Below are 24,700 nucleotides of genomic sequence, written 5' to 3'. Positions count from 1 at the left end.
GCATCAAGCCTTTGACCCAACCATCAAACGTTGGTCTACTCAGGTGTTGGTCGAAGGTATTGACTATGAAGCCGTCGACATCGGCACAATGATTGCTAATTCTACATCCCACATATCGACAATCTCATGAGATAAATCAAGATACTTACTTCTTAGCTTTATTTTTTTCAGCTTTCACGAGATCATGTAGAATTGGTATACCAATTTTCATATTGCGTCAACTTGATCGATCTATCACCACAATGTGATAAACCTGCTTTATCATTATACATTTAATATACTACCTATTCAATTATCATGGCAGTTCCACAACACCGTGACGTTGATGAATTCAATTTGTCAACATATTCATGATAATCTATTTAGGCCCGAGCGTTCAAGGTTAATCCCTTCCCTGGATACCTGCTACGCAGTCTAGTCGGTAACCCGTTGTGAAATGTCAATGTCACGCAACCACTGCTGTGCCTACCAATTGCTGTGGTTTAAATGTGATGTGACATCTGGTCAGGGGCTGCCTATTTTAGCGTTGTAACTGCGACTGTAGCGTAGGTGTGATAATGAATTTAACATTAGAGAATAATGTCTATTATGAGTAAATCTAATGTTGTAATTAGCGATTGTTTTACAGTTGCTAATTTGACTGCACGGTTAGCGCGGTGGCTGGAGAACTGAATGCCGCGCAACGTGTAGCGGGTTCGATTCCCGCACGGAGCAACTCTTTGTGTGATCCACAAATTGTTGTTGCGGGTCTAGGTGGCATGTGTATGTGAACTTGTATGATTGTAAGTGCACCCACGACACAATATGGAAAAAAAAATACAATATGGAATTCACACCATTTATGTCGTGGATCGGAGATCGGGAGTCGAGGATTATGAATGGGCAGAGGTAGGTACAAGCGCCGTCTTACTGAACCTTTAACTAAAAAGGGGATCCTCAGTTTGACCTGTTTGTTTATGCGCGATTATCTCGCGTTTAGCCGAACCGATTTTGACGCAGTTTTCAGCGTAGTATTTTTCGGACTCAGAAGGTTTAAGATAGATCTCGAACTTGAAGGTAATTCCTTTTTAAAAATAAAGTTATAATATAACGGTGTTGAAGACGTTTCCAGACGGTGCCCACCTATTCGCGACGGCGATAATATCTCAGTTCCATGAACCACTCGACCTCTGAATCTGAAGAATCCTCAAGGAAAATAACGTTCAAGATAGAAATGATTTACTATGAAATTGGAACCTATTATTGTAATGATTTTATAGGAACACTTTCATATCTGATACTGATTGATAGGCACTTGTTTGAATTTCCAAGTACTATCTACCTACAGTATTAGCTTCAATCTAGGTAAATGGCAATCGTCTGAACTTGAGATGTTTACCCAGGTACCTAGGTAGGTAAAAATACTTACCTCAATTCGTAAAACTTCGTAGAAGGTGCTTCAGTACGTAAGTAGTTAAGTAAAGTACTTAAATATTACGGTATTATAAGTAAGGTACCTAAGTATAACAATTATAAATTATATTAATCCATATTGACTAAATAGTACCTAATAATAAGTATGACTAAATATTATGTACCTAAGTCTCAATACCATCATATAGATGGTTGGCAGGCCACAACTGCGTTTCTCGCGCAACTTTCTGCCTCGCACAGCAAAACTGTGGAATGAGCTGTCGTCAGCGGTATTTCCGAACCGATACGACCTTCAAACCTTCAAGAAAAGAGCATACTCCTTTTTAAAAAGGCCGGCAACGCACCTGTGACTCGTGTGGTGTTACGGGGGTCCATGGGCGGCGCTGATCGCTTACCATCAGGTGACTCGTTTGCTCGTTTGCCTCCTATTCCATAAAAAAAAATAAGTATATTTAGATAAGTATCATGATTTCACGATGACAAAATCGTAATTGTACTTCATCATCAGGACACTGTGAAAGTCTACTGTTGAACTGGGTTTTTTTAAGGGTTCGCTATAATCTCCAAGATTAGGAACAGATTTTAGAACAAAGGATTAAAAATTGAGGTTTAAAAAACTGTTGCTCGTTCTCTTTCAATTTCAATTGTGATTTTACCTACGATACCCATAGGACGAATAGGAATAGTAACTTTAATATATTCTACTTTAGGTACCTACCTACTGGCACTGGCTTTATTCAAATGGATACAAACGTACACGGGAGTAGGTTGAAATTGGGGTTTCTGGATCAGATGGGATCCAGAAACACCCAATTTCAACTATCATTCACATATTCGAAAGTAGGGGTTCCGAGATTAGATCCAGAAACACTCAATTTCAACCATCATTCATATATTCGAAAATAGGTGCAATGATTTAATTATTCATGAAATTAATATTAAGGTATGTATTCTGCGACGCACCTGTATACGTGTAATGAGCAAGTGTGTATCTGTGCTAATACAACTTATCCATTCAGTATTCAATTGTGTATTCGATAATTCAATATCATCTATTCAGCACATTGCAGTGCAAATAATTGAATGCGGTTATACGTTCTCCGATGTCGTCTTATATAAAGCTTACGATATACGTCAGTGATGCGATAACTTATTTATGTCATTTCCACAAACAAGGTACACAAATATCATTATTAAAACTAGGGAGGTCCTGGGTTTGGTCCTGATTCGAAACAAGTATAACTAAGTATAGTTTTCTATTAGTAAAATATAAACACGGTTACACAGATATAGCTTGGTATGTAAAATGATGTATGTATGTATATATGTATGTCTTGATAAGTTAGACCTTATCAAGGTATAGCACCCTATCTACTTCTACAGGAATGATCTATTTACTTAAAATTTTATGACGTAGAAATAAAAAGCAAATAATATTTAGAATGATTATATTTTAAATATCAATTACATGAAGTTGAACTTAACTTTTTAACTATTTTAGTAACTAAATACTCAGTTTCACTCATGATTTCATCAATATCGCTTCGCACTAAATATTGTATATTGACGCTTGCACTATCTGGATCACTGTCTATTTCGTCCATATGACGACCATCCACATCATGTACAATTATTTTTATTATTCGGCGAACGGTCCCGGACTCTTTACGCATGACAAAGGATTTGTTTTTAAAAGATTTTGATTTATTTTTTTTCTTCTTTAATTTTTCCTTTTCTATTTCTTGCTGTCTACTCTCCTCACATGCCTGTGCCGACACTTCGGCGTACCAGCTCTCTCGGTCTTGAGCATAGTAAAATGGATTAAAAACTGGATCTGAGCTCTCTATCAAATTCTGAAATAAAAATATGCATGATTTTAATTGCGTTATTAAATAGAATTCATTGTTAACATCGATAGTCGTTTAGATACTTACGTTACGTTGTTGGTCAATGTTATCTAAAACAGGACTGTAGGAAGGTGAGCGTGACATATTCAATTCTACGTCTAGACTTTGTTAAATACCTAGAAAAAAAAACACTCTAAATTAATATTTCATTTACTATTATTTTATCTCAAAAAGATAAATAAAAATAAAAACAACTATGATTAAAACATAGTGTTATGTAGAAATAAATATTGACTTATGTACTAGACATATTAAATAATGATTGTACCGTCTGATAATAATGTTGGTAATGTTTTTTAATTGTTGGATAAAATACTGAGAAATAATATTAAAACTTACCGATATTACACGATAAAGACAGCTGCAACAGTCAGGTGTGAAATCAGATTAGATTTTAAATAATTTTTCTCTTTATATATAATTTAATTGTAATCTATAGAGTTCAAAATCGTACGTTTTTGCTAGGTATTACATTCTATACGAAAATGGTGTGATGAAATTGAAAACATCTCAACACGTGCCCAACAACTTTGCAATGTAAGTTGTAATTCTTTTTAAGGGATGGATCAAAACATCAAAACGAAATAGCAATATCGATATACTATTGTTACGCCTGGCTTTGCCCGCTATTATTAAACATTTTTCAAAGTTATAATTTTTATATATAATAAAAAGATAAATAAAAATAAAAACAACTATGATTAAAACATAGTGTTATGTAGAAATAAATATTGACTTATGTACTAGACATATTAAATAATGATTGTACCGTCTGATAATAATGTTGGTAATGTTTTTTAATTGTTGGATAAAATACTGAGAAATAATATTAAAACTTACCGATATTACACGATAAAGACAGCTTAAATAATTTTTCTCTTTATATATAATTTAATTGTAATCTATAGAGTTCAAAATCGTACGTTTTTGCTAGGTATTACATTCTATACGAAAATGGTGTGATGAAATTGAAAACATCTCAACACGTGCCCAACAACTTTGCAATGTAAGTTGTAATTCTTTTTAAGGGATGGATCAAAACATCAAAACGAAATAGCAATATCGATATACTATTGTTACGCCTGGCTTTGCCCGCTATTATTAAATATTTTTCATAGTTATAATTTTTATATCACCTGAAAAAAGAAGGTAATATTTTTATTAGTTATTAATTTACTTATAAAGAAGTGTCGGTACATCTATCTGCTGGGATCGAATACAAGATTGAGTGAATCGATATATATCGATTCACTTAATCTTATGTGGTGTGGTTTACACCTTCAAAAAGATTTAAAATTATTGATGAATCAGTACTTCTATAAAAAAGTATTTTATATTAAAATATAAATATATATATATATATATATATATATATATATATATATATATATATATATATATCCATAAATATTCTATTCTCTCTTAAAATAAAAGTTTATGAAAACATCACTGTCTTTTGCTTGACGCAGTCGGGTAAAAATTTTTACAGTAAGCTAAACTTATTGTAACCACAAAAGAGATAGGCACAGAAGGTTGGCTCCATACAACGAGTGACGACAGATGCACGTAAACATAGACGGGTACGTACATCAGTTGCATGGATCCATGGCAAGTCGTGAGCCAGTGCCCGCGCTTCGCTTTTATGTTCGTTGCATTATTGCTCAATATAGGGAGCTGGCCTTCTATACTTATCTATTTTGTGACTTGTAACCGTGTAGTATTACAATATTGAAGACAATGTAAACTATCGTATTTGGATGCAGTCAACTGACACAGCATTTTGATTACACGTGCCATTTTTCATATTTGGGATAATATGACGTAGATTTACCACTATTTAAGAGGGTAGCAGTTGAAGTTCGATTGCAATACATTTCTACAAGGGCTAGTAGAATCACTGACTACCTACGAGATTACCAGTATCTACCAGATCTACAAGATGTAAGTAACCTTGGTTTACATAACCTTATTATCTATTATACAATTACGCTATTGTCCAATCATTCTACTATTCGATTATTCTACTACTCGATCATTCTACTATTCAATCATTCATTAATTGAGTAATATAATAAAACATACAAAACAATTATTTATCCACTTAATAATAAAATACTAATACTGTTTATTTAATAAACTTTACTTTACTTTCAGGTCCACGCAAATGGCCGATCAGTTGTTCCCGTCTTCAGATGAGTCAATAGTTGACGCTCCAGTCCCAGTCAAGACCAGTAAAAAGAAGCGGAAGACTGCAGAGAAGGCATCGGGTAGCCAGCCTACCGCTAGTAAGAAGACTAAGTCGAGAGCTACGGTGCGTGATCTCTTCGGCACGGATAGCGACGATGACGAACTGGATCACAGCGTCGGTAAAAAAGCACCACCTATCTATTCCTATGTTACGCGTAGGCTAGCTAACGGTTTCTCACGACAAATTGATGAAGAGAAAACTGGGGCTTTTTATATTGAGCTAAAAGTTTATAATAGTGACGAAATCGAGCGGGTACCACCAGTCAATCGATGGCGGCACTCCGTTATAACTATCAAAAATAAAACTAATTCGGACACCGAGTCCTGGAGGCATTTAAATGCATTCATAAAGGAGACAAGGAAAGAATTTAAAAACCGTACACCTACTTTTATAAGCTCGTACCAGTAGAATTAAACAGCTGTATAATAAAGAATAGATAATGAAGTACGTAATCATAACTCTCAATTAATCATTTATATGGACCTGTATAATCATTAAACTGTATTTACTAATTAACCTAAGACAACTATGTATTTTAAATGTAGTTTTGTTTAATTAAATGTATGTATATCTTATAGTATGTATCATTTTTCTTTTCAGTGAAATCACCCTCTACTGATTCACCATCAAGTTATATGTATTGTGATAAATGTAAAACAGAGATACCGAAACCTGAATTCAGATATCATAAACGAACTAATATCCATAAATCGAATTGTTTGATAAAGTCAAAGTTTGAACATATTGATATAATAGCTACAGCATTTAAAAACAGAATAATGACATATCGCTTAAACCCATCTATAGAAGACGAGTACCTCCTGCCGGAGGCGTTCTTAGATGGAAAACGAGACGATGTTTATAAATTAATTGAGTTATCATTATTAAAACATACATGTATTAAAGTTAACTTTGAGCTGTTTGCTTACTTTGTTTTACCTAAATCAGGTGAGCAGCAGCTGAAGTCATTTAATACAAAATACGAAGTTATTTATAAGAGTACTGATTTTGATCAGATTTATTTAAATATGAGAGAAACTTTTAAGATGAAATTAACTGAATTTGAGCACTGTGAATCGGGATGGTCATTCACATCACTAAGTCATTTAGAAATAAATATAAATAAGTATTCTCCCATGAGAGGTGGATCTTATATAGAACTACCCGTTGTTATTAAAAATACGAAGAGCTGTATAAATGTCTACAATAACGATGAATATTGTTTTTTATGGAGCATCTTAGCAGGATTATTTCCAGTCAAAAACAATGTCTGTAGGACAAGCTCTTATCCGCATTTTAATTCGATATTTAATATAAAAGGGATGTCATTCCCACCATCCGCCAAAGACATCAGGTTGTTTGAAAAGAATAACAGTAATTTAAGTATTAATATTTACGGATTGGATCAACATTACACTGTAACTGGTCCTCTTTATGTGACAAATTTTAAGAAAGATAAGCATATTAATTTATTGTATTTCGAGAAAAATGACAGAGCTCATTATTGTTTGATCAAAGATCTTTTACGCTTAGTGAGACGTCAAGTTTCCCGTCATAAAGGTCGAATGTATTTATGTGAGACATGTTTGCAATTTTTTACTAGTGAAATGAAATTCCACTCTCATGCCTGTTCTAAAATTATAACATTATTACCAGACAAAAACAGCACGTTACAATTTAAGCATTTTGAGAGACAGCAAAAAATCAATTTTGTTATATACGCGGATTTTGAAAGTCTATTATGCAATTATGATGAAGAAAATACTAATAAAAATACTATAAAAAATAAATTACACCTGCCTTCATGTTTTGCATATTATGTATGTTGTTCACATGACACTAGTTTAAATAAATTTGTTACTTACACAGGGACAGACTGTGTACAAGTGTTTGTCAAAAAATTAATTGAAGAAACAAAATCAATACATAAGGTTTTGATTACTAAAAAAGCTATGAAACCTATGACTCCAGAACAAATGAATAATTATCGTAGTGCAAGTAGATGTCATATTTGTAAAAATTTATTATTTGATGACAAAGTGCAAGATCATGATCATATTACATCAGAATATAGAGGTGCAGCTCACTCACACTGTAATTTAATTTATAAAGTCTGTCCATTCATACCTGTCATATTTCATAATTTATCTGGCTATGATTCCCATATATTTATCAAGGAATTGTCTAAATATGATGGTGAAATAAAAATAATTCCAAAAACAAAAGAAAAATATTTATCCTTTACAAAAATTATTGAAACTGATAAATGTTATAAACCTTTGCAAATTAAATTCATAGATTCATTCCAGTTTCTTAGCACAAGTCTCGATAATCTGAGTAAAAGTTTAACAGACAGTGATTTCTTAAATTTAAAATCACATTTTCCTGATGACAAAAAATTCGAGTTAATACGAAGGAAGGGTATATATCCATATGAATATATTGATTCATGGCAGAAATATAATGAGACACAACTTCCACCAAAACATTGTTTTTACAATAGTTTGCAAATGAAACATATAACTGATAGCGAGTATGAACATGCGCAAACCGTTTGGAATTACTTTAATATTAGTAGTCTTGGTGAATATACTGATTTATATTTAAAAAGTGACGTATTATTATTATGCGATATATTTGAAAATTTTAGAAAAATATGTCTACAGCATTATAATCTCGATCCTGCACACTATGTAAGTTCACCTGGTTTAAGTTGGGACGCCATGCTCCTTTACACGGGTGTTCAACTCGAGTTGATTCATGATTTAGAAATTTATAAGATGATAGAAAAAGGAATACGTGGTGGACTAGCACAGTGCTCTCACCGATATGCTAAAGCCAATAACATTTACCTCCCTCATTTTGATGATTCTAGACCGTCGTCATATTTAGTATATCTTGACTGTAACAATCTTTATGGATATGCAATGACTAAAAAATTACCTATATCAGATTTTAAATTCATGACAAGTTTCGAAATGGTCAATTTTTGTTTGTTTGATATTCCTGACGATGCTGAGTACGGTTACATTTTAGAAGTTGACATGATGTATCCAGATAATTTACATAATTTACACAAAGATTTGCCTTTCGCTCCGGAAAAGTTCATACCCATAGGAGGGAAAACAGAAAAGTTAATCGCGAACTTGTATGACAAGTACAACTATGTTATACATTATATATATTTAAAAGAATGTATTAGACATGGACTTATTTTAAAAAAAATTCATCGGATACTCCAATTTAAACAAGAAAACTTTTTAAAAAAATATATAGACTTAAATACTCAATTACGTCAATCAGCTAAAACATCATTTGAAAGAGATTTCTTTAAACTTTTGAATAATTCAATATTTGGAAAAACTATTGAAAATAAACGAAAACAGGTTGATGTTAAACTGGTGACTAAGTGGAATGATAATAAGAATAGAACAAATAAAACATTATGTGCTGAGAAACTAATTGCAAAACCAAACTTAAAAAGTATTAGTGTTTTTAGTGAAGATTTTCTTGCAATTCAATTGGATCCTGAAAAACTTGTTTTAGATAGACCCATATATGTTGGCTTTGCCGTACTGGAATATGCTAAACAACATATGTATAATTTCCATTATGACTTTATTAAAAAAAAGTACGGTGACAATGCAAAACTGTGTTATACCGATACTGACAGTTTATTATACTTAATACATACACAAAACTTTTATAAAGATTTGAATGATAATATATTGAAATTTGATACTAGTAATTTTGACATTAATAATCCTTATTGTATACGAAAGTTAAACGATAAAATTCCCGGCTTGTTTAAAGATGAATTAGGTGGTGATGTAATAACCGAATTTATTGGATTGAGAGCAAAACTGTATTGTATTAAATCACTGAAAACACAGATTAATAAAGCTAAAGGTGTATCAAGGCCAATTACAAAAAGTTTAAAAATATCTAACTATAAGAAAGTTTTATTTAAGAATATTACTTTTAAATGTAAGATGAATATGATTAAATCAAGCAAACATGTACTGTATTCACAGGCAGTTAATAAAGTAATTTTAAATAGAATAGATGATAAAAGATTAGTTCAACCAAATCAAATAGATACATTACCTTGGGGTCATTGTGATTACATATGCTAGAAATTTTGTATTATACAATGTATACTGCTATGATTCAAAATATATAGTTGTATCTTAAATAAAGATAAGATTTGCCTAATAAACTATACATTTGGTTTATATTTGACTTTTATTTCCTACAGACTTATATAAATCCTGAAACCTATAACAATCATCATTTTGCAATGAGAATCTTGTACTCAACACCTGTTTGACTTAATATAACAAAATAAAACAAGTATATATGTGTCTGTTAAGTAGTTTTTGAATTAATAGGTAAGATGAAGTTGATCAAGCAACCCATATCCCTCAGTGTTAATAATATAAGATTAAATGACTCCGTTCACCATATCAGACATAGCGCTTTATTACCGAATACCATTCGCTGTATAATGTGTGGTCCATCAAACTGTGGTAAAACGAATGTTATGATTAGTTTACTACTGCATCAAAATGGGCTCAAATTTAGAAACCTTTATCTTTACTGTAAAACTACTTTTCAACCAAAATACCGTTTCTTGACTGAAGTTTTAAAAAGAGTACCGCAGATTAACTTCTACGAATTCAGTGATGATAAAGATGTAATTTCTCCGAGTGAAGCATTAACGAATTCTGTATTTATTTTCGATGATGTTGCATGCGAAAATCAAGTAAATATCCGCAATTATTTTTGTATGGGTAGGCATAAACAAATAGATTGTTTCTATTTATCTCAAACCTATTCAAAAATTCCAAAACAATTATTACGTGACAATGTTAATTTTCTTATTATATTCAAGCAAGATGATGTGAATTTAAAACACATTTATGAAGAGCATGTTAGTTCTGATTTACAGTGGAAAGAATTCAAGAATATTTGTCGAACTGTTTGGAGTAAACCTTATAATTTTCTACTTATTAATAAAGAATCGTCACTAAATAATGGAAGATACCGACAGAATTTTGATATATTTTTTAAATTTGACTGACTGTTTTACATATAAGTAATTAACATGCCAAATCAAATTCAGTATAACTTGTTCTTTAGCTGAACGTAGTTGTTATATATAATATAACATGGAGAAAAATATTAAAATAGAATTAATGAAGTCTGTAGACTCCATAAAGAATAAAATAAAACAAATGAAAAACCAGGAACACTCAATGAATTTGTCACTTGATAAAATGTTAAAACCTGTCACAGATCCCCTTAAAACCCTTGTTGATTCGAATAAGACAATAGAGAAAATACAAACTTTTGAAAATACACACTCTAATTTTGAAGACATGGAATTGGATGACATTAATACTAGTTCATCAACGAAGTTTGAAGAATGCTACGATCCACAACCGAATCCTATACAGATCGTTAAAAAGTCTCCCCAGACGGAATTAGTGGATGATTTAGAAATATCATTAGAGGGTCGTGATATCCATGATATTTATGATGGGGTAAAATACCATCAATTGCTGTTCGTTTGTCTCGCTAAAACTCGAGAACGGCTGGACCGATTTGGCAAATTTTGGTCTTGAATTATTTGTAGAAGTCCCAGGGAAGGTTTAAAAGGTGAAACGAAAATATGAAATAATTAAGACGGAAAATCCCTAAAAACTGCCCTTTCCTTTATCCCATACAAACGTTTTCTAACTAATACGTAGAGTCAATTTGAGCTTTATTGCTATTGGATAAAGTTCATTGTTGGATAAATGCTATTGGATACTAAAAAACAAATGCTATTGAATAAGTGTGCGTTGGAGACTTGGAGCACAAAATCCCTACTAATATTATAAATGCGAAAGTAACTCTGTCTGTCTGTAATTACACTTTCAAGCCTAAACCAGTGAACTGATTTTGATAGAATTTAGTACTGAGATAGAATAGACCTTGATACTTTTTATTGCAAAAAAAAACAGAAAAAAATATAAAAAAAAACGTTGCCTGTGGCTTCACTCGCGTTCGATTCTTATTTAAATACACATATACTTATTTAAATCGCCAATATCCCTACTACCATACTAATGATATGAATGCAAAAGTAATCCTGTTTGTGTTGAGGTTACGCTTGCACGAATGTTTTTTTTTAGAATATAACAACGAAACAATGTATTTTTTTATTGATAGGCAATATATAGGAAATTAAAGGATAATAATATATTGTTAACCTTGCCCGCTATTAAACTTTTCATCATATATAATAAAAAGATAAATATAAAATGATGTGTTATGTAGAATCGGTACGACATATTCCGTCTGATAATAATGTTGGTTGTTTTTTAATTGTTGGATAAAATACTGAGAAATTGGAATTACATATCTTTATATAAATTTATGCTAGACAGTAACATATCCTCAAAATGTAAATTGAAAACATCTCAACATTTTAGATAATTCTTTTTAAGGGATGAAAACATCAAAACGAAATAGCAATATCGCATTTTGATTATTACATAATAGTTATAATTTTTATATCACCACTACGAAGGAATATTTTTATTAGTTATTAATTTACTTATAAAGAAGTGTCGCATCTATCTGCTGGGATCGAATACAAAATATCGATTCAGAATCTTATTGGTGTGGTTTATTCAAAAAGATTTAAAATTATTGATGAATCAGTACTTCTATAAAAAAGTATTTTATATTAAAATATAAATATATATATATATATATATATATATATATATATATATATATATATATATATATCCATAAATATTCTATTCTCTCTTAAAATAAAAGTTTATTCACTGTTAAAAATTTTTACAGTTTCTAGAATTTGGCTCCAACAACGAGTGACGACAGATGCACGTAAACATAGACGGGTACGTACATCAGTTGCATGGATCCATGGCAAGTCGTGAGCCAGTGCCCGCGCTTCGCTTTTATGTTCGTTGCATTATTGCTCAATATAGGGAGCTGGCCTTCTATACTTATCTATTTTGTGACTTGTAACCGTGTAGTATTACAATATTGAAGACAATGTAAACTATCGTATTTGGATGCAGTCAACTGACACAGCATTTTGATTACACGTGCCATTTTTCATATTTGGGATAATATGACGTAGATTTACCACTATTTAAGAGGGTAGCAGTTGAAGTTCGATTGCAATACATTTCTACAAGGGCTAGTAGAATCACTGACTACCTACGAGATTACCAGTATCTACCAGATCTACAAGATGTAAGTAACCTTGGTTTACATAACCTTATTATCTATTATACAATTACGCTATTGTCCAATCATTCTACTATTCGATTATTCTACTACTCGATCATTCTACTATTCAATCATTCATTAATTGAGTAATATAATAAAACATACAAAACAATTATTTATCCACTTAATAATAAAATACTAATACTGTTTATTTAATAAACTTTACTTTACTTTCAGGTCCACGCAAATGGCCGATCAGTTGTTCCCGTCTTCAGATGAGTCAATAGTTGACGCTCCAGTCCCAGTCAAGACCAGTAAAAAGAAGCGGAAGACTGCAGAGAAGGCATCGGGTAGCCAGCCTACCGCTAGTAAGAAGACTAAGTCGAGAGCTACGGTGCGTGATCTCTTCGGCACGGATAGCGACGATGACGAACTGGATCACAGCGTCGGTAAAAAAGCAGCACCTATCTATTCCTATGTTACGCGTAGGCTAGCTAACGGTTTCTCACGACAAATTGATGAAGAGAAAACTGGGGCTTTTTATATTGAGCTAAAAGTTTATAATAGTGACGAAATCGAGCGGGTACCACCAGTCAATCGATGGCGGCACTCCGTTATAACTATCAAAAATAAAACTAATTCGGACACCGAGTCCTGGAGGCATTTAAATGCATTCATAAAGGAGACAAGGAAAGAATTTAAAAACCGTACACCTACTTTTATAAGCTCGTACCAGTAGAATTAAACAGCTGTATAATAAAGAATAGATAATGAAGTACGTAATCATAACTCTCAATTAATCATTTATATGGACCTGTATAATCATTAAACTGTATTTACTAATTAACCTAAGACAACTATGTATTTTAAATGTAGTTTTGTTTAATTAAATGTATGTATATCTTATAGTATGTATCATTTTTCTTTTCAGTGAAATCACCCTCTACTGATTCACCATCAAGTTATATGTATTGTGATAAATGTAAAACAGAGATACCGAAACCTGAATTCAGATATCATAAACGAACTAATATCCATAAATCGAATTGTTTGATAAAGTCAAAGTTTGAACATATTGATATAATAGCTACAGCATTTAAAAACAGAATAATGACATATCGCTTAAACCCATCTATAGAAGACGAGTACCTCCTGCCGGAGGCGTTCTTAGATGGAAAACGAGACGATGTTTATAAATTAATTGAGTTATCATTATTAAAACATACATGTATTAAAGTTAACTTTGAGCTGTTTGCTTACTTTGTTTTACCTAAATCAGGTGAGCAGCAGCTGAAGTCATTTAATACAAAATACGAAGTTATTTATAAGAGTACTGATTTTGATCAGATTTATTTAAATATGAGAGAAACTTTTAAGATGAAATTAACTGAATTTGAGCACTGTGAATCGGGATGGTCATTCACATCACTAAGTCATTTAGAAATAAATATAAATAAGTATTCTCCCATGAGAGGTGGATCTTATATAGAACTACCCGTTGTTATTAAAAATACGAAGAGCTGTATAAATGTCTACAATAACGATGAATATTGTTTTTTATGGAGCATCTTAGCAGGATTATTTCCAGTCAAAAACAATGTCTGTAGGACAAGCTCTTATCCGCATTTTAATTCGATATTTAATATAAAAGGGATGTCATTCCCACCATCCGCCAAAGACATCAGGTTGTTTGAAAAGAATAACAGTAATTTAAGTATTAATATTTACGGATTGGATCAACATTACACTGTAACTGGTCCTCTTTATGTGACAAATTTTAAGAAAGATAAGCATATTAATTTATTGTATTTCGAGAAAAATGACAGAGCTCATTATTGTTTGATCAAAGATCTTTTACGCTTAGTGAGACGTCAAGTTTCCCGTCATAAAGGTCGAATGTATTTATGTGAGACATGTTTGCAATTTTTTACTAGTGAAATGAAATTCCACTCTCATGCCTGTTCTAAAATTATAACATTATTACCAGACAAAAACAGCACGTTACAATTTAAGCATTTTGAGAGACAGCAAAAAATCAATTTTGTTATATACGCGGATTTTGAAAGTCTATTATGCAATTATGATGAAGAAAATACTAATAAAAATACTATAAAAAATAAATTACACCTGCCTTCATGTTTTGCATATTATGTATGTTGTTCACATGACACTAGTTTAAATAAATTTGTTACTTACACAGGGACAGACTGTGTACAAGTGTTTGTCAAAAAATTAATTGAAGAAACAAAATCAATACATAAGGTTTTGATTACTAAAAAAGCTATGAAACCTATGACTCCAGAACAAATGAATAATTATCGTAGTGCAAGTAGATGTCATATTTGTAAAAATTTATTATTTGATGACAAAGTGCAAGATCATGATCATATTACATCAGAATATAGAGGTGCAGCTCACTCACACTGTAATTTAATTTATAAAGTCTGTCCATTCATACCTGTCATATTTCATAATTTATCTGGCTATGATTCCCATATATTTATCAAGGAATTGTCTAAATATGATGGTGAAATAAAAATAATTCCAAAAACAAAAGAAAAATATTTATCCTTTACAAAAATTATTGAAACTGATAAATGTTATAAACCTTTGCAAATTAAATTCATAGATTCATTCCAGTTTCTTAGCACAAGTCTCGATAATCTGAGTAAAAGTTTAACAGACAGTGATTTCTTAAATTTAAAATCACATTTTCCTGATGACAAAAAATTCGAGTTAATACGAAGGAAGGGTATATATCCATATGAATATATTGATTCATGGCAGAAATATAATGAGACACAACTTCCACCAAAACATTGTTTTTACAATAGTTTGCAAATGAAACATATAACTGATAGCGAGTATGAACATGCGCAAACCGTTTGGAATTACTTTAATATTAGTAGTCTTGGTGAATATACTGATTTATATTTAAAAAGTGACGTATTATTATTATGCGATATATTTGAAAATTTTAGAAAAATATGTCTACAGCATTATAATCTCGATCCTGCACACTATGTAAGTTCACCTGGTTTAAGTTGGGACGCCATGCTCCTTTACACGGGTGTTCAACTCGAGTTGATTCATGATTTAGAAATTTATAAGATGATAGAAAAAGGAATACGTGGTGGACTAGCACAGTGCTCTCACCGATATGCTAAAGCCAATAACATTTACCTCCCTCATTTTGATGATTCTAGACCGTCGTCATATTTAGTATATCTTGACTGTAACAATCTTTATGGATATGCAATGACTAAAAAATTACCTATATCAGATTTTAAATTCATGACAAGTTTCGAAATGGCCAATTTTTGTTTGTTTGATATTCCTGACGATGCTGAGTACGGTTACATTTTAGAAGTTGACATGATGTATCCAGATAATTTACATAATTTACACAAAGATTTGCCTTTCGCTCCGGAAAAGTTCATACCCATAGGAGGGAAAACAGAAAAGTTAATCGCGAACTTGTATGACAAGTACAACTATGTTATACATTATATATATTTAAAAGAATGTATTAGACATGGACTTATTTTAAAAAAAATTCATCGGATACTCCAATTTAAACAAGAAAACTTTTTAAAAAAATATATAGACTTAAATACTCAATTACGTCAATCAGCTAAAACATCATTTGAAAGAGATTTCTTTAAACTTTTGAATAATTCAATATTTGGAAAAACTATTGAAAATAAACGAAAACAGGTTGATGTTAAACTGGTGACTAAGTGGAATGATAATAAGAATAGAACAAATAAAACATTATGTGCTGAGAAACTAATTGCAAAACCAAACTTAAAAAGTATTAGTGTTTTTAGTGAAGATTTTCTTGCAATTCAATTGGATCCTGAAAAACTTGTTTTAGATAGACCCATATATGTTGGCTTTGCCGTACTGGAATATGCTAAACAACATATGTATAATTTCCATTATGACTTTATTAAAAAAAAGTACGGTGACAATGCAAAACTGTGTTATACCGATACTGACAGTTTATTATACTTAATACATACACAAAACTTTTATAAAGATTTGAATGATAATATATTGAAATTTGATACTAGTAATTTTGACATTAATAATCCTTATTGTATACGAAAGTTAAACGATAAAATTCCCGGCTTGTTTAAAGATGAATTAGGTGGTGATGTAATAACCGAATTTATTGGATTGAGAGCAAAACTGTATTGTATTAAATCACTGAAAACACAGATTAATAAAGCTAAAGGTGTATCAAGGCCAATTACAAAAAGTTTAAAAATATCTAACTATAAGAAAGTTTTATTTAAGAATATTACTTTTAAATGTAAGATGAATATGATTAAATCAAGCAAACATGTACTGTATTCACAGGCAGTTAATAAAGTAATTTTAAATAGAATAGATGATAAAAGATTAGTTCAACCAAATCAAATAGATACATTACCTTGGGGTCATTGTGATTACATATGCTAGAAATTTTGTATTATACAATGTATACTGCTATGATTCAAAATATATAGTTGTATCTTAAATAAAGATAAGATTTGCCTAATAAACTATACATTTGGTTTATATTTGACTTTTATTTCCTACAGACTTATATAAATCCTGAAACCTATAACAATCATCATTTTGCAATGAGAATCTTGTACTCAACACCTGTTTGACTTAATATAACAAAATAAAACAAGTATATATGTGTCTGTTAAGTAGTTTTTGAATTAATAGGTAAGATGAAGTTGATCAAGCAACCCATATCCCTCAGTGTTAATAATATAAGATTAAATGACTCCGTTCACCATATCAGACATAGCGCTTTATTACCGAATACCATTCGCTGTATAATGTGTGGTCCATCAAACTGTGGTAAAACGAATGTTATGATTAGTTTACTACTGCATCAAAATGGGCTCAAATTTAGAAACCTTTATCTTTACTGTAAAACTACTTTTCAACCAAAATACCGTTTCTTGACTGAAGTTTTAAAAAGAGTACCGCAGATTAACTTCTACGAATTCAGTGATGATAAAGATGTAATTTCTCCGAGTGAAGCATTAACGAATTCTGTATTTATTTTCGATGATGTTGCATGCGAAAATCAAGTAAATATCCGCAATTATTTTTGTATGGGTAGGCATAAACAAATAGATTGTTTCTATTTATCTCAAACCTATTCAAAAATTCCAAAACAATTATTACGTGACAATGTTAATTTTCTTATTATATTCAAGCAAGATGATGTGAATTTAAAACACATTTATGAAGAGCATGTTAGTTCTGATTTACAGTGGAAAGAATTCAAGAATATTTGTCGAACTGTTTGGAGTAAACCTTATAATTTTCTACTTATTAATAAAGAATCGTCACTAAATAATGGAAGATACCGACAGAATTTTGATATATTTTTTAAATTTGACTGACTGTTTTACATATAAGTAATTAACATGCCAAATCAAATTCAGTATAACTTGTTCTTTAGCTGAACGTAGTTGTTATATATAATATAACATGGAGAAAAATATTAAAATAGAATTAATGAAGTCTGTAGACTCCATAAAGAATAAAATAAAACAAATGAAAAACCAGGAACACTCAATGAATTTGTCACTTGATAAAATGTTAAAACCTGTCACAGATCCCCTTAAAACCCTTGTTGATTCGAATAAGACAATAGAGAAAATACAAACTTTTGAAAATACACACTCTAATTTTGAAGACATGGAATTGGATGACATTAATACTAGTTCATCAACGAAGTTTGAAGAATGCTACGATCCACAACCGAATCCTATACAGATCGTTAAAAAGTCTCCCCAGACGGAATTAGTGGATGATTTAGAAATATCATTAGAGGGTCGTGATATCCATGATATTTATGATGGGGTAAATATACCATTTGGAATAAGGAGTGCAAACAAAAAATTACTAATGGGTAATTCAATAGTTTCATTTTCTAAAATAGATAGTGTGAATGATGACAATGTCGTTTTAATTAAAATTGGTGACAAAAGCTACAATTTAACCCCTGGTTTAAAAGAACTTTTACTTCGAAGAAAACCTGATTTGAAACTAATATCGAGCAAAGATAAACTTGTCTATAAAGATATGTTGCATTATACAAATGCACATAAGAGAGATTTTAATCCCAATGGGCAAATAAGAGGCGATAAAGGTATAAAATATCGTGAAATAATCAAACCATTGTTTTCTGAAACGTTAAACAATAATGTTGTCACTAAATTTGGAAGAAGCTTACCAACCCTAAAGAAATACAAAAATAACACTGACTTGGTATATTGGGATGATCCTAACGAACTGGTTGACAGATTGAAACTATTAATTGCTTCGCGAGATGCCGGTAATACAAACCATGATAATGAAATTTTATCAATAATCGAAGAATTAAAAGAAGCTGGCATAATTAAATAATAAATAGTCATATTAACATGCTTTTTATTCAGTATTTTAGCTGAATTCAAGGCAAATATACTAAATTGTGAACATGAGTAAAGCTGACGTGGTAAACGAAATTCATAAAAATGCGAGGGTGAACTATCCACGAAGACGTGTTATCATGAAAGATATAGACGACTTGTGGCAAGCAGACTTAATTGATATGCAATCAATTTCAAAAGAAAATAAAAATTACAGATATATTCTTGCTGTCATTGATACATTTTCGAAATATGCTTGGGCCTTTCCTATGAGAAGTAAAACCAAAGAAGATATGTGTAACTCTTTCAAAACTTTGTTAGATAAAGGACGTGTTCCTAAAAATCTGCAAACAGATAATGGAGCAGAATTTTATAATAACAAATTTCAGAAGCTTATGAAATCGTATCATATTAACCATTATTCAACTTTCTCAACAAAAAAGGCTTCAATAGTTGAACGATTTATCAGAACATTGAAATCGAAAGTCTATAAAGAATTTAGTTTAAAAGGCAATTACAATTGGGTAAATAATACCCTCAATGATGTTATTTACAAATACAATCACACTCACCATCGCACTATTAATGAAATCCCTGCTAATGTGAACAATATTAATAAAAAACTGATATTAGAAAGGTATATAAAATTGTTAAAAAATGATAATTTAAAAAGCAAGTACAAAGTAGGTGATTATGTACGTATCAGTAAATACAAAGGAACATTTGAAAAAGGTTATACTCCCAACTGGTCAACAGAAATATTTAAAATTCGTAAAATACAAAATACAACTCCTATAACTTACTTAATCGAAGATACTATCAGAGGTCAGCCTATTTTAGGTGCATTTTATACACAAGAACTTCAAAAAACAAAACATCCCAATGTATATCTAGTCGAGAAAGTTCTTAGAAGAAAAGGTAACAGGGTTTTAGTAAAATGGTTAGGTCTATCTTCAGCTGAAAGCAGTTGGATTGATAAATCGAATGTAATATTATAAAACTCGAATCACGTAACTATTTATTACAGTATTCAAAGCAGAATCATCAGTCTTATAATGTGTTTTGGAGAGAGTAGTCTTCTCAATTGGCTTATTAATAATATACCATTTGAATTACATTTACCAGGATATAATTACTGTGGTCCTGGTACTAAATTAATAAAAAGACTTACACAAGGAGATAAAAAGGTATAAATAAGTTGGCAATGATAATATGATAAAACTAATCCAGATTTGTCTACTACCTCTGTAGGCTGAAATCCGGTGTTACCCATGTCGGGTATAGGACAAAAATATCCCTATTCGGAAATGGGCAGTGATTGTCAAACTTTTGTTACACATGATTTTAATTTAATTTTAAATAATTACTTAAGGGTGATTTTCCAATCTTCAGTTGCCACGTAAATACTCCCGAACCTCTTCGGGGGCCACTTCTTATACAAAAGAAGCGCTGGAATTAGCCATGCAGCAAATAAATAATAAAGAACTCACGTATGCAGCCACTTCAAAAATGCTTGTGGATAAATCTAAACTTTGAGAAACTCAATTTCTTTGAAATTTGGTATGCGGGGTAAGATCGGACAAATTAAACGAAAAAAAAAAGAATCATTTGGAACATCTATATTTGTTGTATTAGGTTAATTTTTGTGATTTCATGTTAAAGTACAGGAAAGAACGGCTACGTTCCTTTCATACACCTTGTGCTCCTAGCACTAGAAATTATTTTAAATTGTTGTCCGAACTTACCCCATGATGGCCAAATCGTCATCACATCAAAAAAAAATTGTCCTGATTTTATAGGCTTGCAAAGCAAAAAGTATTGAGTATTTATAAATAAATTAAATTTTAAATAACACTGTGTTTAATCATTATTCGTTTCCACTATTTTTCATTAATCTACTGTGTACCAAAATTGAGATAATAAAGTTTTTGCAACATCCTTGCAACTATTCGAAAATCCGTCCGATGTTACCCCAACGCACCCTAATTACTGTGGTCCTGGTACTAAATTAATAAAAAGACTTACACAAGGAGATAAAGGTATAAATAAGTTGGACGAATATTGCAAAGATCACGATATTGCATATCACAAATCATCAAACTTAAAGGATCGACATAAAGCTGATTTAATTTTGTTAAAAATGGCAAGAGAGCGAGCTGTTGCTTCCGATGCCAATATAGGTGAAAAACTCGCAGCTCGCTTAGTAAGTAAGGCTATGTTAGCAAAAATTAAAACTGGTTCTGGTTTGAACAAAAAGTATTCTCCAAAAATTATACCTGGAAAAGGGTTAAAAAGTAAATTAAAATCTGTTATTACAAAAGCAAAAAGACACATAAAAAAATTAAAACCTAAGACCAAGAAAATGGCTATAGAATTAGCTATTGCCGCTACCAGAGAATTAGCTGATGATTCATCGATTAAGCTCCCTCGTATTATTCCTATTCCAAAAACTGGCGGAGTACTACCTTTGATTCCTATTTTTGCGGGATTATCAGCGGCGGGGGCTTTAGCAGGCGGTGCAGCTGGTATTGCTAAAACCATAAATGAATTCAAAATGGCTAAAAAGCTGTATGAAGAATCGAAGAGACACAATGAAAAAATGGAAGCTCTATGTATTGGGAAAGGACTACACCTTAAACCACATAAAGGCGGACTTGGAATTTTTGTATCAAAAGAAAAAACTAATAAATCGGCTACCCAAACGGGCCTTAACTAACTTTGACATTTTAAAGTACGGAAATAGAATTCCTTATTTTAGAGGTGTCTTTATGAGAGATGAGCTCCCTAAATATCCTAATAAAAAAGAATGTGGAGTTATTAATTTAGATAGTTCTAAAAATCCTGGTTCTCATTGGGTAGCCTATGCAAAATATAATGATTATGTTGAGTATTTTGACAGCTATGGAAATCTAAAACCTCCGAAGGAATTCATAAAATATGTTGGTTCCAACATACAATATAATTATGAAAATATACAACGTGATCACCCCTTCAATTGTGGACATCTATGTTTAAATTTTTTAAAGAATTTTTGGTATAATCAAGAAATAAAATAAACAGGATCATATAAAAGAGTTCAGTATGCAAGCATGTCTACTACGATTACAATCTCTGGAAATAAATCAGAACTGGTCTCGTATTTTCAACCACCTCTTCATTTATCTGATCAATACGAGTGCGGTTTACTATACTTTTCAGTAATAAAAAAAGACCAAACGTGCCCGTTAATAACAACAGTTTAACAGCTGTAATCAGAATCGAATGTGATCTTGTGCACGGTTCATATTACAACGGATTACCGACTCATTTTATTCATGAATTTATATCTGATACTGCTCCAGGTCGCAGCTACACAGAAATACCTCAGAACGTTATTTACTTCCCAGTGAACAAAAATATAATTTCATCCATATCTGTCAGGATCGTAGATCAGTTTGGTTACTGCATTGACTTTGGTGAAGAACATATTCAATTACGTCTTCATTTAAGAAAAGCAAAATGATAGTATATAATAAAAACCCTCCAGTGAAAATAAAACGTCCTATTCCGTCAACAACCGTTAAGGTGCACAGACGTAAGAAAAACGTGAAGAAATTGACTAAATCAAATAAAGATTTTCTTAAAGCTTTAGGGTTTAAAGTATGAGTATACTACAGATTACTGATTTACCACACTTTGATAGTTCAATCGAAAGCTATGAAGTCCATTCATACAATCCCTACAATAACAGCTTTAGAGAAAACGATGAAATCAGAATCCCCATACATCAGCAAGACATATACGTGCTACCATCAGCCAGTTCAATCTACATCGAAGGCCAGGCAAAGCTGTTCGGTAAGGATGGGCATCCGAGCAAGAAAACTGTTACGTTCACTAATAACCCTGTTATGTATTTGTTTCAAGACATCAGATACGAAATGAATGGAATTGAAATAGATCGTATAAAAAATTCCGGAATAACATCAACAATAAAGTCATACATCTCATTAAATGAAGCAGAAAGTAAAGTTGCTGCATTGTGGGGTTGGAATTTAAACGGGTTCCAAAGTGATGGGCATTTTAGCGTTGTGGTGCCATTAAATAAGATTTTAGGGTTTGCAGAGGATTATAATAAAATTGTAATAAATTGTAAACACGAACTTATATTGAATAGGAGTAATTCTAACTTAAATAGTATTATTCTTACTGATGAAAACGTCCAGCTTCAAATAGATATACAAAGGGTTCAGTGGAGAGTACCACATATAAAAGTTTCAGATAGAGAACGTTTAACACTTTTAAAGCATTTAGAAAGAGATAAACCTATTCAGATGGCTTTTAGAAATTGGGATTTATATGAGTATCCTTTACTACCTAAAACCACAAAGCATTCTTGGTCAGTAAAAACTGCTTCTCAATTAGAAAAGCCCCGGTATGTAATTTTTTGCTTGCAGACTAATAGAAAAAGTAATAAATCAAAAGACAGCTCAGTATTTGATCATTGTGATGTGACAAATGTAACGCTATTTTTGAATTCTCAATATTACCCTTATGAACCTTTAGGTTTAAAGTTTTCTGAAAACAAGTACAGTATATTATATGAAATGTATGTGAAATTTCGTCAGTCGTATTATAGCAGCCCAATCGATCCCTTGCTTGATCTGAAAGATTTTAAAGAAAAAGCACCACTTTTTATTATAGATTGTTCAAGGCAAAATGACTGTTTAAAAACAGGTCCGGTAGACGTAAGGTTGGAATTTGAATGTTCAACATTAATACCAGATAACACAACTGCCTACTGTTTAATTATTAACGATCGACTTGTGGAATACAAACCGTTAAGTAACATTGTGCGCAGGCTATCATGACTGCAATTGTAGATGTTCAAGGTTTCAAAACAGAAGCTAATGAATTTATAATAAAGGAGATTGCGATATTATGCGATAAAAAAATACAGGTATTTCTAATAAAACCTCCATTTCCATTTTACAATTTGACTAAACAAGAACGGCGACAAGTAAGTTGGATTGAGCGCAATAGAAAGATACACTGGAATGAAGGAATTGTGCCTTACTCAAATTATCAGAATTTGGTTATAAATATTTTAAGAGATAAATGTGTTTATGTCAAAGGTTCAGAAAAAGTGTCATGGTTAAGAAACATTGTAAATAGTACTAATGTTAATAACTTAGAAGATAAAGGTTGTCCTAGTTTATTAAACTTATATAAAGAATATGAAAACTCTCATGATCTGTATAGCTGTATTAATCATGATTCAGTATGTGCATTAAAAAATGTTTTCTGTTTAAATAAATGGCGTATAGACAATGTAGTATAAACACTCTAAGTAACTAATAAATTTTTGAAATAAATATTTTCTTGTTTTATTCCTTAAAGGTCGATTATATAGTAATTCCTACAGTTCATGGTTTATTTCTCGAACAGATGATCGAATCAAACGTATTGGCTAA

The 24,700-nt window shown here is 31.3% G+C and overlaps 2 protein-coding genes across 5 annotated transcripts; one reads left to right on the top strand and one right to left on the bottom strand.

Moving 5' to 3' along the window:
• Window positions 1–2,844: 2,844 nt before the first annotated feature.
• LOC118271620 (uncharacterized) lies at window positions 2,845–4,149 on the bottom strand. 2 transcript variants are annotated; one of them, XR_007707129.1, is made up of 3 exons: window positions 3,660–4,149; window positions 3,348–3,436; window positions 2,845–3,266 (listed from the first exon to the last, which is right to left on the bottom strand). XR_007707129.1 is itself a non-coding variant. In XM_050704426.1 (2 exons), exons 1-2 carry the CDS (start codon window positions 3,402–3,404, stop codon window positions 2,874–2,876), a joined length of 450 nt encoding a protein of 149 aa, XP_050560383.1. In that variant the 5' UTR covers window positions 3,405–3,762; the 3' UTR covers window positions 2,845–2,873. The 2 variants fall into 2 exon arrangements, 1 of the variants encoding a protein (XP_050560383.1); XM_050704426.1 differs by having other exon boundaries at window positions 3,348–3,762.
• Window positions 4,150–4,153: 4 nt separating this feature from the next.
• On the top strand, window positions 4,154–17,388 carry LOC118263455 (uncharacterized). Of its 3 annotated transcripts, XM_050704412.1 has the most exons (4): window positions 4,154–5,261; window positions 5,475–5,686; window positions 6,169–9,199; window positions 16,786–17,388. In XM_050704412.1, coding segments are annotated over exons 1-4 (3,300 nt in total). In that variant the 5' UTR covers window positions 4,154–5,259; the 3' UTR covers window positions 16,841–17,388. The 3 variants fall into 3 exon arrangements, with proteins under 3 accessions (XP_050560369.1, XP_050560368.1, XP_035431362.2); XM_050704411.1 differs by lacking the exon at window positions 6,169–9,199 and having other exon boundaries at window positions 13,754–17,388; XM_035575469.2 differs by lacking the exon at window positions 16,786–17,388 and having other exon boundaries at window positions 6,169–9,803.
• The last annotated feature ends 7,312 nt before the right edge of the window (window positions 17,389–24,700 follow it).

The sequence above is a fragment of the Spodoptera frugiperda genome, chromosome 25 (assembly GCF_023101765.2).
Source record: "Spodoptera frugiperda isolate SF20-4 chromosome 25, AGI-APGP_CSIRO_Sfru_2.0, whole genome shotgun sequence".
Taxonomy (NCBI): domain Eukaryota; kingdom Metazoa; phylum Arthropoda; class Insecta; order Lepidoptera; family Noctuidae; genus Spodoptera; species Spodoptera frugiperda.
This window is presented reverse-complemented; position numbering and strand designations above follow the sequence as displayed.

Bases quoted from the DNA above. Each gene is read 5' to 3' on its own strand.
- LOC118271620 (XM_050704426.1), bottom strand. From the start codon at position 3,404: ATGTCACGCTCACCTTCCTACAGTCCTGTTTTAGATAACATTGACCAA. The intron at 3,267-3,347 runs GTAAGTATCTAA...TTTTTATTTCAG, and splicing joins ACATTGACCAACAACGTAAC to AATTTGATAGAGAGCTCAGA.
- LOC118263455 (XM_050704411.1), top strand. The intron at 5,687-13,753 runs GTAAAAAAGCAC...TTTTCTTTTCAG, and splicing joins CGAACTGGATCACAGCGTCG to TGAAATCACCCTCTACTGAT.